This window comes from Aegilops tauschii, chromosome 7 (assembly GCF_002575655.3).
Source record: "Aegilops tauschii subsp. strangulata cultivar AL8/78 chromosome 7, Aet v6.0, whole genome shotgun sequence".
NCBI lineage: Eukaryota > Viridiplantae > Streptophyta > Magnoliopsida > Poales > Poaceae > Aegilops > Aegilops tauschii.
This window is the reverse complement of record NC_053041.3, coordinates 431,899,054-431,910,795: the sequence shown is the minus strand read 5'-3', so window position 1 is coordinate 431,910,795 and position 11,742 is coordinate 431,899,054. Positions and strand designations below refer to the sequence as shown.

Here is an 11,742-nt window from a genome sequence, read left to right as displayed (position 1 = left end):
TTTATCCACGCGGTTGGATGAAGACCAGCCCCTCGTATAACACGGAGTAAATCGCCAACGATTTGGAGTATAAGACTAAGTCGCTAAATCGCCGACTAGCTCTCGCTTATCATGACAGTCAGTTTTCGGCTTTCTCTACTGAGGTACTTCACCGGACGAATCAGAAATACAATCGCAGTAGTTTTCCCTTTACTACCTTAGCCGAACAAGCGGAACGTACGGTGGTAAGCACAGGAGCCGAGCAACCCAACTATATACCAAAGACACGATTCAGAGCCGATGCATATAATGCAATATCCGGGACGCCGAAGAGTACCCTATATGTGTTCGGACTTTGAAAACGTGTGGGGCCGAATACAGCCCCCGGTGTTAATGCCGGACTGAAGCACGTGTGGCAGTCTGAAGTGAGGATGGAATACAGATGACAATATGAAATAAATCAGTACCCAAAAAAAGTGGTGATCAACTGTTTCCTTTATACCCTGATTAATACGTTGAGACGTGTTATTACAGATAATGCCAGAAAGCCAAGGCCATTTTACATGCCGAGAGTTTACACAAGGGAAATGTTTATACAGGGCCTTTTGAAGAACAGTGGCTTGAAGATCCCGATGATGCCTTGCTGCACGTCTGCGCCGTTTCTCCTTGGTTGGAAATCCTTTGAAAGGGGGATCTGGAAAGAGTCCCTATACGACCGTAGAGTAGGTAGGTTTTTAATGAACCTGCATAAAAAAGGTTAAGGTCTGAATAGAGCGTACTATAGACCTTTTCCGCGATGTGCCTCCGGTGCTGCCCAAGGTATTTTAAGTGAGTAATTATGCACACACGGTACGTATGCCGCAACCTTATGGGGCGAACGACGGAGGCTGAACTGCTATTCAAGCTCCGGATCCGCCGAGCTGTCGTGGTGTAATACGAATCAGGCTCGCTAAGCGGTGTCATGGGTCTTGATGACCGATGAGCTATTCGGCTTAATGAGGCCTCCCTTAACTTCGGCTGCTAGGGCCGCAGTGTGCTCCTCAGTACGGAGGGAGCGCTCCATATTTCCATTTACTGTGATGACGCCACGCGGTTCGTGCATTTTAAGCTTCAAATAAGCATAGTGTGGGACTGCATTGAAGCGGGCGAAAGCAGTTCGTCCAAGCAGTGCATGATAACCACTTCGGAAAGGGACGATATCGAAGATCAAATCCTCACATCGAAAGTTGTCTGGAGAGCCGAATACTACTTCCAGTGTTAAGGACCCCGTGCAGCGGGCCTCCACGCCGGGTATCACTCCTTTAAAGGTAGTATTACTAGGCTTGATTCTTGATGGGTCGATACCCATCTTACGAACAGTGTCTTGATAAATCAAGTTGAGACTGTTGCCGCTGTCCATAAGGACTCTAGTGAGATGGTATCCGTCGATGATTGGATCGAGGACCAGGGCCGCCGAACCTCCGTGACAGATACTGGTTGGGTGCTCCCTGCGATCAAAGGTGATCGGACAAGCCGACCATGGGTTGAATTTTGGGGCGACAGGCTCTATGGCGTAGACGTCCCTTAATGCACGCTTGCGCTCCCTCTTGGGGATGTGGGTGACATATATCATGTTCACAATTTTCACCTCAGGGGGAAATTTTTTCTATCCCCCTGTGTTCGGAGGGCGAGGCTCATCATCGTCATCGCTTTGAGGTCCTTTCCCCTTATGTTCGGTATTTAATTTACCGGCCTGTTTAGAAACCCAACAGTTTCTGTTGGTGTGGTTGGTAGGCTTGTCAGGGGTGCCATGAATCTGGCAAGGCCTATCCAGTATTTTATCCAAATTCGATGGACCGTCCCTATTTCCTTCCGTTGACCGGGTTTAGAGCCGTTGAATCCGGCGCTTACCACCGTATCCTCGGTTTCTTCATTGTTGTCACGACGCTTATTTTTGCTGCGTCGCGGCCTTCCATTGCCGTCCCTGGATTTAGAGGTGCCGGGGTCGCTGGTACTGTTGCTTCTACGAGCCAACCTGCTATCTTTGCCCGCACAGAAGCGGGTCATAAGTGCAGTAAGAGCTGCCATAGTCTTCGGCTTTTCCTGACCGGGGTGTCGGGTGAGCCATTCGTCACAGACACTGTGTTTAAATGCCGCTAAGGGTTCAGGGTCCGGGCAGTCGACGATTTGGTTCTTTTTAATTAAGAACCGAGTCCAAAGTTTGCGGGCTAACTCTCTGGGTTGCTGGACTATGTGACTCAAGTCATCGGGGTCCGGTGGCCGGACATAAGTGCCCAGAAAGTTATCTCGAAAAGCGTCTTCTAAGTCCTCCCAACTGCCAATGGAGTTCTCTGGGAGGCTATTCAACTAGTGACGTGCTGGTCCTTTTAGCTTTAGGGGGAGGTATTTGATGGCGTGGAGATAATCTCCGCGAGTCATGTGAATGTGGAGAAGAAAATCTTCAATCCATACACTGGGATCTGTCGTGCCATCGTAAGGCTCGATGTTCACGGGTTTAAACCCCTCTGGGAACTGGTACTACATTACCTCGTCGGTAAAGCACATGGGGTGTGCGGCAGCACTATATCGGGCGACATCGCGATGGAGCTCGGATGACATCTGTGTTCGGGGCTGACCCCGGGTTTGGTTATGTTTGTCGTGCCAGGCCTGATGGCCGTCATCTCGCGCTGGAGCGTGTCCTCTTGATCCATAGATTGATCTTGTCTGGCCGGCTCTATTGTCCAGGTCCTGACGTAAGTCGTACGTGTAGCCCGGATCCACTGTCTCTTTGCCTCTATGGCGAGGTGGCGCGGGCTGGTGTTCGACATAATTAGCCGCTTTGTCCCGTCCATGTGGTGGTCGGTCCTGTTGGTCAGCCTGATTGTATTTTAACGGTATTGGCTCAAGGGCCTTGTCGTCAAATTGTGGCAGTAGCCTGTGTTTTGGGTAACTCTTTGTCGGGCGCTCGAGGCCATATTCTTCGGCAGCCAGGACCTTGGTCCATCTGCCATTGAGCGTATCCTGTTCGGCTTGAAGCTACTGTTGTTTCTTTTTCAGGCTTCACGCAGTGGCGATGAGCTGTCGCTTGAAGCGTTCTTATTCGAGGGGTTCCTTTAGGACGATGAAATCTTCGTTGCCGAGGCTGACATCCTCTTCGGAGGCAGGTAAGTAGTTACTGTCTTCCGAGTCCTCGTGATTGGCATGTTCGGGGCTGTATTGACCTTCTTCCCTTTCATCCTACTCAAACACAGGCTCAACGGGGTGATCGGGATCTTTGTTGTTATCCAGAGAGTTATTATCTCTGGTGTCCGTATCGCTGTCCCTTGCCCGACGCGATCGTGAGCGGCACCATTGACGCCGACGCTTTGGTGCTTCATCGACGGGCTTATCCTCGTCTGGGTTTTGAGTGCCATCGTCGTTCCTCTTCTCAGGTGTGTCCACCATGTATACGTCGTACGTAGAAGTGGCCGTCCAACGCCCCGTGACAGGCGGGTTCTGGCCTGGTTCAGCCTCGACATCGTCGTCCATGCCATCGATGTCTTCGGAGGCGTAGTCTAGCATGTCGGTTAGGTCCTCGACAGTGGCTATTAAGTGGGTGGTGGGTGGGACGTAAAATTCCCTGCTCTCAGCCCCCAGTTCGGGCTAGGCGTAGTTCGGAGGTAATACTTCCGTGATGGCGAGAGATCGCATTAGGTCCAGTGTCTCGTTTAGGAGCGAAAGCTGGACGGGCGTCTGAGGACCTGCAGAGCTAGGTCCGGTAATAACCACTTGACCAAGCTCAATGGACGTAGGCCTCGAGAGTTCGGAGTTAACGTCCAGAGGCGAGTCCGGCTTTTCGATGACGGCGTGGGTCCCGTTTGACTCCGGGCCCGCTGACAGCATGGTCACATCTGGGTCTCCGACGGGGAGCTCCGTAATGGGATAGAGTCCGACGGGGTTTATCCTCCCGTCTTCGGACGAAATGATCCGCCTCTGATCTAAGGCCGGGGCGGGCTTCGGCCCTTGAGCGGAATCTGATGGTGGATCCGACGGGCCTCCTTCATGTGGGTGAAAAGCGGCGGCCGAGGCCGAGAACCCTTTGAAGACCAAGTCTCCTCGAATATCAGCGATGTAGTTCAAGCTTCCAAACCTGATCTGGTGACCAGGGGCGTAGCTATCGACCTGCTCGAGGTGACCAGTTGAGTTGGCACGCAGAGTGAAGCCGCCAAACACAAAGAGTTGACCAGGGAGAAAAGTCTCCCCGGAAACAGCATCGTCGCCGATTATAAGGCGAGCCATCGATCCTTCTGTCGAAGACATAATGGAACTCTCAGTGAAAGCACCAATGTCGGTGTCAAAACCGGCAGATCTCGGGTAGGGGGTCCCGAACTATGCGTCTGAGGATCAATGGTAATAAGGGACGATGGGGACACAATGTATACCCAGATTCGGGCCCTCTTAAAGGAGGTAAAATCCTACGTCCTGCTTGATTGTATTCGATGAGTATATGGGTTACAAGAGTTGATCTACCTCGACATCGTAATGGCTAAACCCTAGCTGTCTAGCCTATGAGAATTATGATAGCCTCTACGGACTAAATCTCCTGGGTTTATATACACACCGGAGAGGCCTAGGGTTGTACAGAGTCGGTTTGTAGGGGAAGGAAATAACATATCCCGACAGCAAACTTGCCATTCACGCATATAGGAGTCCTACCCGGACACAGGGGAAAGTCTTCTACTTTTATCTTCACGGCCCATCAGTCCGGCCCATATCAAATAGTCCGGACGCCCGAGGCCTCCCTAATCCAGGACTCCCTCAGGAGGTCCGGCGTGATGGTGGCCTCCCGGTGTCGCGGCGGTTTCACGGTGGCTCGGCGGATCAACCTGCGGCGGCAGCCGGCTTCTCCGGCATCGGCTTGTCTGCGATCGGACCATTTCGTCCTTCGTCCCATCTACTCGTCGCCCGAGCGCTACTTCCGTCGAAGGGTTGGCCCTTTCCTAGCTGTGGTCCATCGCTCGTCTCGCGCACGGTGCAACATGATTCAGCTCGTCTCACGCACAGTGCAGCAGGAGCGAGCTTGTCTCGCGCGCGGTGTTGCAGGACTGACCTCGTCCACTTCACGGTGCTGCAGGACCGAACTCATCTCGCGATCGGGGCTGCAGGACGGGTTGATGGATGCCAGTGCTGGCCGGCCTAGTGGGTCTCGACGCTGGGGGTCGCCTAGGGGTGCGAAAGGTTGGACCTTTCCGCTCGTCTCTTTGGTTGGGGTAGCGGCGGGTCTCGGGTGAGGTGGTGTCAAGGTCTTGGACGCCGGGGCGGTGGCTCTGGTGGCGGTAGCACGATGCTCTTGGGCAGTGCCCGTGGTTTTGTGCTGCCCGGTGCCCATGGCCGTGTGGGCGGCGTGGTAGCCGGGGTGTGGCGTTCGGTGACGGTGAGTGTTGGCCGGGATGAAAACTCGTTCTATCTTTGGACGGACCGGCGGTGGCGGAGCTCGTTCCCTTCTTGAAGGCGTCGCGGGTCTCACTGCCCGTCGTGCGGCTCCAGGGGAAACTCTGATCCTCGGATCGGGCAGTGGTGGCGCTCCAGTGTCGTATCCTTCCTGAAGGCGCCGCCTTGGAGTCCACGGTTCGTCGTATGCGGCTTCATCTCTTCGTGCTGATAGTGCTAGGGGTGGTGTAGCTGCACTCAACGCCTATGTATCCTGCCTTGGGTGTGTGTGGTGTTGATGTGCGTTTGTACTGGATGATGTTGATCTTTGCTTTATATATAAAGCGTGGCGGGAGCCTTTTTCGGTAATCAACAAGCAAAAGATTTATCTTTTATAACCACAAACTAAAAACATATGATATATTATGACATAGATAGAGTTATGTTAAAAGCCTAGGGAACAACCCGCTAGTACATGGCAAGGAAGGATTCCAACTAATGAGAGCAAGTACAATAATATGATGTATGCGTACTGTAAGACATTAAACATTACTTCATCCGTTTCACAATGTAGTGCTAGTGCATATAGATTTTTTGAAAAGTTGAACTTCACAAACTTTGAAAGTTTGTAGAGGAAAACATATACATCTAAAATACCAAATACATATAATTATATACATCACAATATGTACTTTCATATTATATATTTTTGTATTGTAGATATAAATAGCTTTTTCCTATAAACTTGGTCAAAATTTGTAAAATTTGACTTTCTAGAAAATCTGTATGCACTACATTATAAAACAAGGGTGTATATTTTTCCTTAGTTAAAGGAGAGAGAAGAGAAACAGACTACAGATTAACAAACAGCTGTAGCACGTGCTCCTAGACACTACATGGGAGAGTGAAGTAGACCATGTATCAATAAAGTAGTACATATTTATATATATCTATTGTACTTGTCGGCTGTAAATTTGGCTATAAATGACATAGTAACATCATATAACCAACAACTGACGGTACTATTAACCATGCTCTGATGGAGGCAAACAAGAGGAGAGAGGAAGGCACACCGGCTTTTCTCCTTGCATTTGTCGTTGGCAGCCTCCCAGATGCCCCTGGCGCCAGCAGGGACTCTTCTTCCTCGCCTAGCCACCCGCGTAGGCTTCCCACCCCTTTATTTTTGGTATTTTCCCCCTTGTTTTGCTTTTCTTCTTCTTTTATTTCTTGCATTTTAATTCATGAATATTTATTAAAATTAGTGAACATTTTTTAAAATCAATGGTTTTGTTTAAAACTCATGAATATTTTTAAAGTCCCTAATTAAAATTTGTGATATTTTAAAATCACATTTTTTCTTGTAAAAATCATGGTTTTTTACCTGCTGGAATCAAATCCAAAATGTGTAAGGATACCACAACCACGTACCAAACAACCCCACTCTCCTCTCAGAACAATTATCATCTTCAATAGCGACCCAACATGACATACAGATGAAAACAGAAACACCGCTAAAACATAATTAAACCCAAGCCAACATAGGTAAAAGCATAACGAAACAAACGGCCGTAATAACCCGCTAGATAAAAATGAGTTGATCCCAACAACTTGTTGCTAGAGAAAAAAGAGTCAATGCCACGAGTGAAGAATGGCGCGTGCGTTTGCCTCTGGTTATACTTGGTGTATCCAAAATGAAAATCACGTGAGGGCAATAGAACATATTGCCTGCAAAAAAAAAAGAACATATTAGAAAACTAAAGGTTAGTTTAAACAATTTTCACGGTGCCATCACAGGCTCGGTTAGAATACCTACTAGTTCCATCAGATATTTAACAAACCTCGTAGCTCGGAGCAAACAAAACCCTGATTAAGAAAGAAGCCCCCGCAAAAAAATTTAGAAAGAGAGAACTCATACGTGGTTTATATCTAGAAACTGGAAAAGCTTACAACCACAAGTTGTTGAACGAGATATGGAAATGAGCGAAACGTACGTGTTCATCTGCTAAGGTTGTTAATCTTCCCAAGACTAAGGTTAAAAAAACAATTCTTCCCAAGACTTGTAGTGTTCTCCAATACTACATCACCAGCTCACCCTGTACCTATAAATACCCGTACAGCACAAAGCTACCAAATACAAGAATCACCACTAAATAAATTAACTGGAGCAGCTAATCAACAGTCGGGGGCTTCTTCTCTCATTCGAGCCAACCATGAGCTGCAGCTCGAGCTTTGCGAAGGCCAGCAGCCTCGCCATCCTCCTCCTGCTGGCTCTCACGCTCCAGCAGCTCGAGGCAGACATGTCAATGTCGTGCTCCGGCATGCTCACCGACTTGTCTCCGTGCCTCGGGTTCCTGCAGGGCGAGGAGGACTACCCCTCGGCCGACTGCTGCGACGGCGCGTCCAGCCTCGTGGCGGCCGCGGCCACCACGGCCGACCGGCAGGAGGCGTGCGAGTGCCTCAAGTCGGCCGCGGGAGAGGGCAGCGCCGAGGTGACTGCTTCGCGGGACTTGCCGGCCGACTGCGGCCTCTCCCTGCCGTTCACTATCTCCCCCGACGTCGACTGTTCCCAGTGAGTATACTTTATTAAAAAAAACAGTAAACACGCAGGCGCTTAAAACACGCAAGCATATACTCATCCTATAAATACATGTATGTAAATTTTACCCATACGAGGCACTTTCTACGGACTGAGCCGGCAGATCTTGAGATTGACAAAGTCGCTACAGGCACCTTGTCATCGATGATATACCATACCACTGAAAGAATAATGAGGAAAGCCTAAAATAATTTCTGTAAATATGCAAGCACATGTGTCAAGTCTAGCACTTAAACCCACATGAACTAGTTCAACCACAAGGATCATTCCTTGACAGATGAAAATTATCTATATAGTGTTTAATTTTTTTACCTATATAGAGTACTATAATTTAGACTCACATATGCGCACGTCTACCACCATCACTTGCATACAGAGTCACACAGTGATTGCTGTGAACTGGAAGAATAACCGGTGCTCTTAGCAGTTAGGTGCTACCATGGTATGAATTTTTTTAAATAACTTTTTAATACTCATAAGACCTGTTGAATTTGTGGGAATTCAGACATGCGGACTAATCCATGGACGTTTGATGTACGACATTGAAGGACAAAAAGTGTTCGGACCATGCAGTTCAAACATTTAGAGGCATTTTGATTGGTTGTGTTGAAGATACGTAAGTGTTGCGAGCCTCGGATATTCTCTCAAGGACTAATCCTATTTTTTTATAAAAATATATTTTATTGACTCCAAAGTTACATCAAGACTATACATCATCATAGAGTTCAAAAAAAAAGAGAGTTCATAACTGGGTTTGGCAGAACTAGATGCACATATGGTATTCATCATATATAAATAAAAAAATGTAAAAAAAGTCCATTTTCCCTTTCAACAAGCATTGTGGATCAATCTTCAAACATTTACGGAAACATAAAGATGTATTTTTGTGGCCTTGTAGACAATACACACCCTTTTGAAACTTTAAAGCCTTTTTTCATATGAACATTTTTTGTGACCTTGTAGACTATGCACACCCTTTGTGTAACCAGTAGCGGGTAACCGGGCTGCGAGCCAACGACAATGTTCGATCCCCTGGGTGGTCAACCATGTGAGATATCTATGTAGGGCGGGGAGTAACCATTAAGTATATATATCATTCAAAGTGAATTTGGTCCAGGAGTAAAGATGAAAATGGGTCACGCATATGGTGGGCACAACAATTTTGTACCCATGCCCAACATGCTCAATCAAGGGTGCCAATGTCTACCGATATCTGTACCTACGGGCAAAAAAAAAGTCTACCGATATCTGTATCCACGGGCAAAAGCCTTGGTAATGCTCTACTTGGGTGCCCAAGGGGTACCAATGAGCAGCTTAGCATACATTGAAGTACATGTCACTCAATAGTATTTGGATAGAAATATGAAATTTAACTCAATTTCATGACACAGTCAAACAAAAAAGACTTCACTAAAACAAAGGACTTAATGCACATGCACATCACATAAATAGGTTTGTGACTACAATAGTTCAGGATATGCACAACGGCGGTTGTCCAACTAAAAATTGCATCATAGTATACCCCATGTGTCAGCTTGTCATGTCAGGTCCGGGTATACTTGTGGACACAAATTTGTGCCTGCCCTACACATGACTAGTCAGCTAGGGTTCCGGTACTGTCAATGGGCATAAAACATGCCCAACACATGAGGGTCGAGTGCCCATGGGTACCCATGCCCATAAAAAAATTGCCATGTAATCCCGATCATAAGAAATAAAAAAACAACACAAGAAAATTTCATGATGAACACAATAACATTTTCTGGATGCATGGCAATGAGTGAAAGAGGAATCATTTAAGGAGGGTTAACCTTTTTTCTACATTGTATGTTCTACAGGATCGACTGAAATGAAATGGACACCCCCTCATATGGCGGATCAGATGAAGACAAGGAGAAAGTATCTTGAGCCATGCCACAATGAAATAAATGATCATGTGATGTAACCATTTGATCTTATTAGCCACAAGAAAAGGAACAAAAAAAAGTAGACGATCTCTCGTGTCAATTGCGTGTGCCATTTGTTTTTAGTATTTTCTTGGTTTATGCCAATATGTAATAGTGTTGTGTGTGCTACTATTACTATACACCTTTATGAACACACTTCTAATATCAGCTTTGTGCTTTTGTTTGGGCTCATCACCATTCTTTTGCCCTTTCTGAAAGAATCCTATTACCTAAAAAAGTTGACCCTCCACGGTCAAACAAAAAATTGTTGACCCTCACTACCTCCAATTCTCTCAACATGTAGCCTTCCACCTAACCAAATGTGTGTAAGGCCCCACATGTGAAACTATTTCAGACTTAGTGCATTGCTGCCAAATCCATGATAGAGGCGCATCTGACACACGTGGTTATACGATACAAGGTTTACATCGTGGAATATCATTACAAAAACCATCTATGAAGAAGCAATATAAATACATAGGTCTCACATGAGGCAAACTCCAAATATTACATTCAAGTCACAACATAACACATCCATTACATAACAAGTTTGAGTACAGCCTGGAGAAAATGCTTGAAGAGGGTAGAATGGAAAATCAAATTGGATCCCAACCCTGAGGTCGCAGGCTACCGCCCGGGATCTCCTATCTACTCATCGTCATCGTAGTCCACATAGGATTCAAGGGGAGTGTAATCGTAGTAGTAGCAATCCTCTACAATGGTGGTTATAGTAAGGGTGAGTACATGACATACACAACAAGACTCATCAGGACCTATTCTACATATGCAACATGTTTCAAGAAAAAGGATAAAGTGGTTTAGCGGCAAACTGGTCATTGATACGTCTTCAACGTATCTATAATTTTTGATTGTTTCATGCTATTATATTATCAATCTTGTATGCTTTATATGCAATTTTATATCATTTTTGGGAACTAACCTATTAGCTCAGTGCCCAGTGTCGGTTTCTGTTTTTGCCTATTTTATTATTTCGCAGAAAAATAGTACCAAGAGAAGTCCAAATACGATGAAACTTTATGGTGATTTTTTTGGACCAGAAGGGACCCGAGAAGCTTCGGGAGGAGGCCAAAAGACGCATGAGAGAGCCACAATTTCACACGGCGCGCTCCCAGGGGGAGCCACCTGAGCTTGTAGAGCCCACGTAACTCCGTTTGACCTAATTCCACTTCTATAAATTCCCATAAATCCCAAAACCACCAGAGAGAGCCCCTGAATAATTATTCCGCCGCCGCAAGCTTCTGTTCTTCCGTAATCCCATTTGGAGACCTTTTTCGGTACTCTGCCGGAGGGGGTATCAATCACGGAGGGCTTCTATATCAACCTTGTTGCACCTCCGATGATGTGTGATTAGTTTACCACAGACCTACGGCTCCATAGTGATTATCTAGATGACTTCTTTTCTCTCTTTGATCTTCAATACAATGTTCTCCTCGGAGTTCTAATCAATGTAATATTCTTTTGCGGTGTTTTTCTTGGGATACGATGAATTGTGGTTTATGATCAGATTATTCATTGAAATTAACTGAGTCCTTTCTAAACTTGATTTTTATAGCTATGTAATGCTTTCCGATCTATGGGTTTTCTTTGGCCAAGTTGTTTTGTAGATCTTCAATGGAAGTGGTGCATAGTAGTAGGTTCAATCTTGTGGTGTCCTCACCAAGTGACAGAAGGGGTAGCGAGGCATGTATTGTATTGTTGCTACTAAGGAGAAAACGATGGGGTTTAATCATATTACTTGATTTCATTCTGTCTACATTACGTCATCTTGCTTAAAGCGTTACTCTGTTTGTCATGAACATAATACCATAGATG

At 46.4% G+C, this 11,742-nt stretch overlaps 1 protein-coding gene across 1 annotated transcript; it reads left to right on the top strand.

The window, feature by feature from the left end:
• The first annotated feature begins 7,405 nt into the window (after positions 1 to 7,405).
• LOC109757596 (non-specific lipid-transfer protein 4.1) lies at positions 7,406 to 10,072 on the top strand. The gene is made up of 2 exons (XM_020316421.3): positions 7,406 to 7,936; positions 9,802 to 10,072. Exons 1-2 carry the CDS (start codon positions 7,578 to 7,580, stop codon positions 9,809 to 9,811), a joined length of 369 nt encoding a protein of 122 aa, XP_020172010.1. The 5' UTR covers positions 7,406 to 7,577; the 3' UTR covers positions 9,812 to 10,072.
• Positions 10,073 to 11,742: the final 1,670 nt, after the last annotated feature.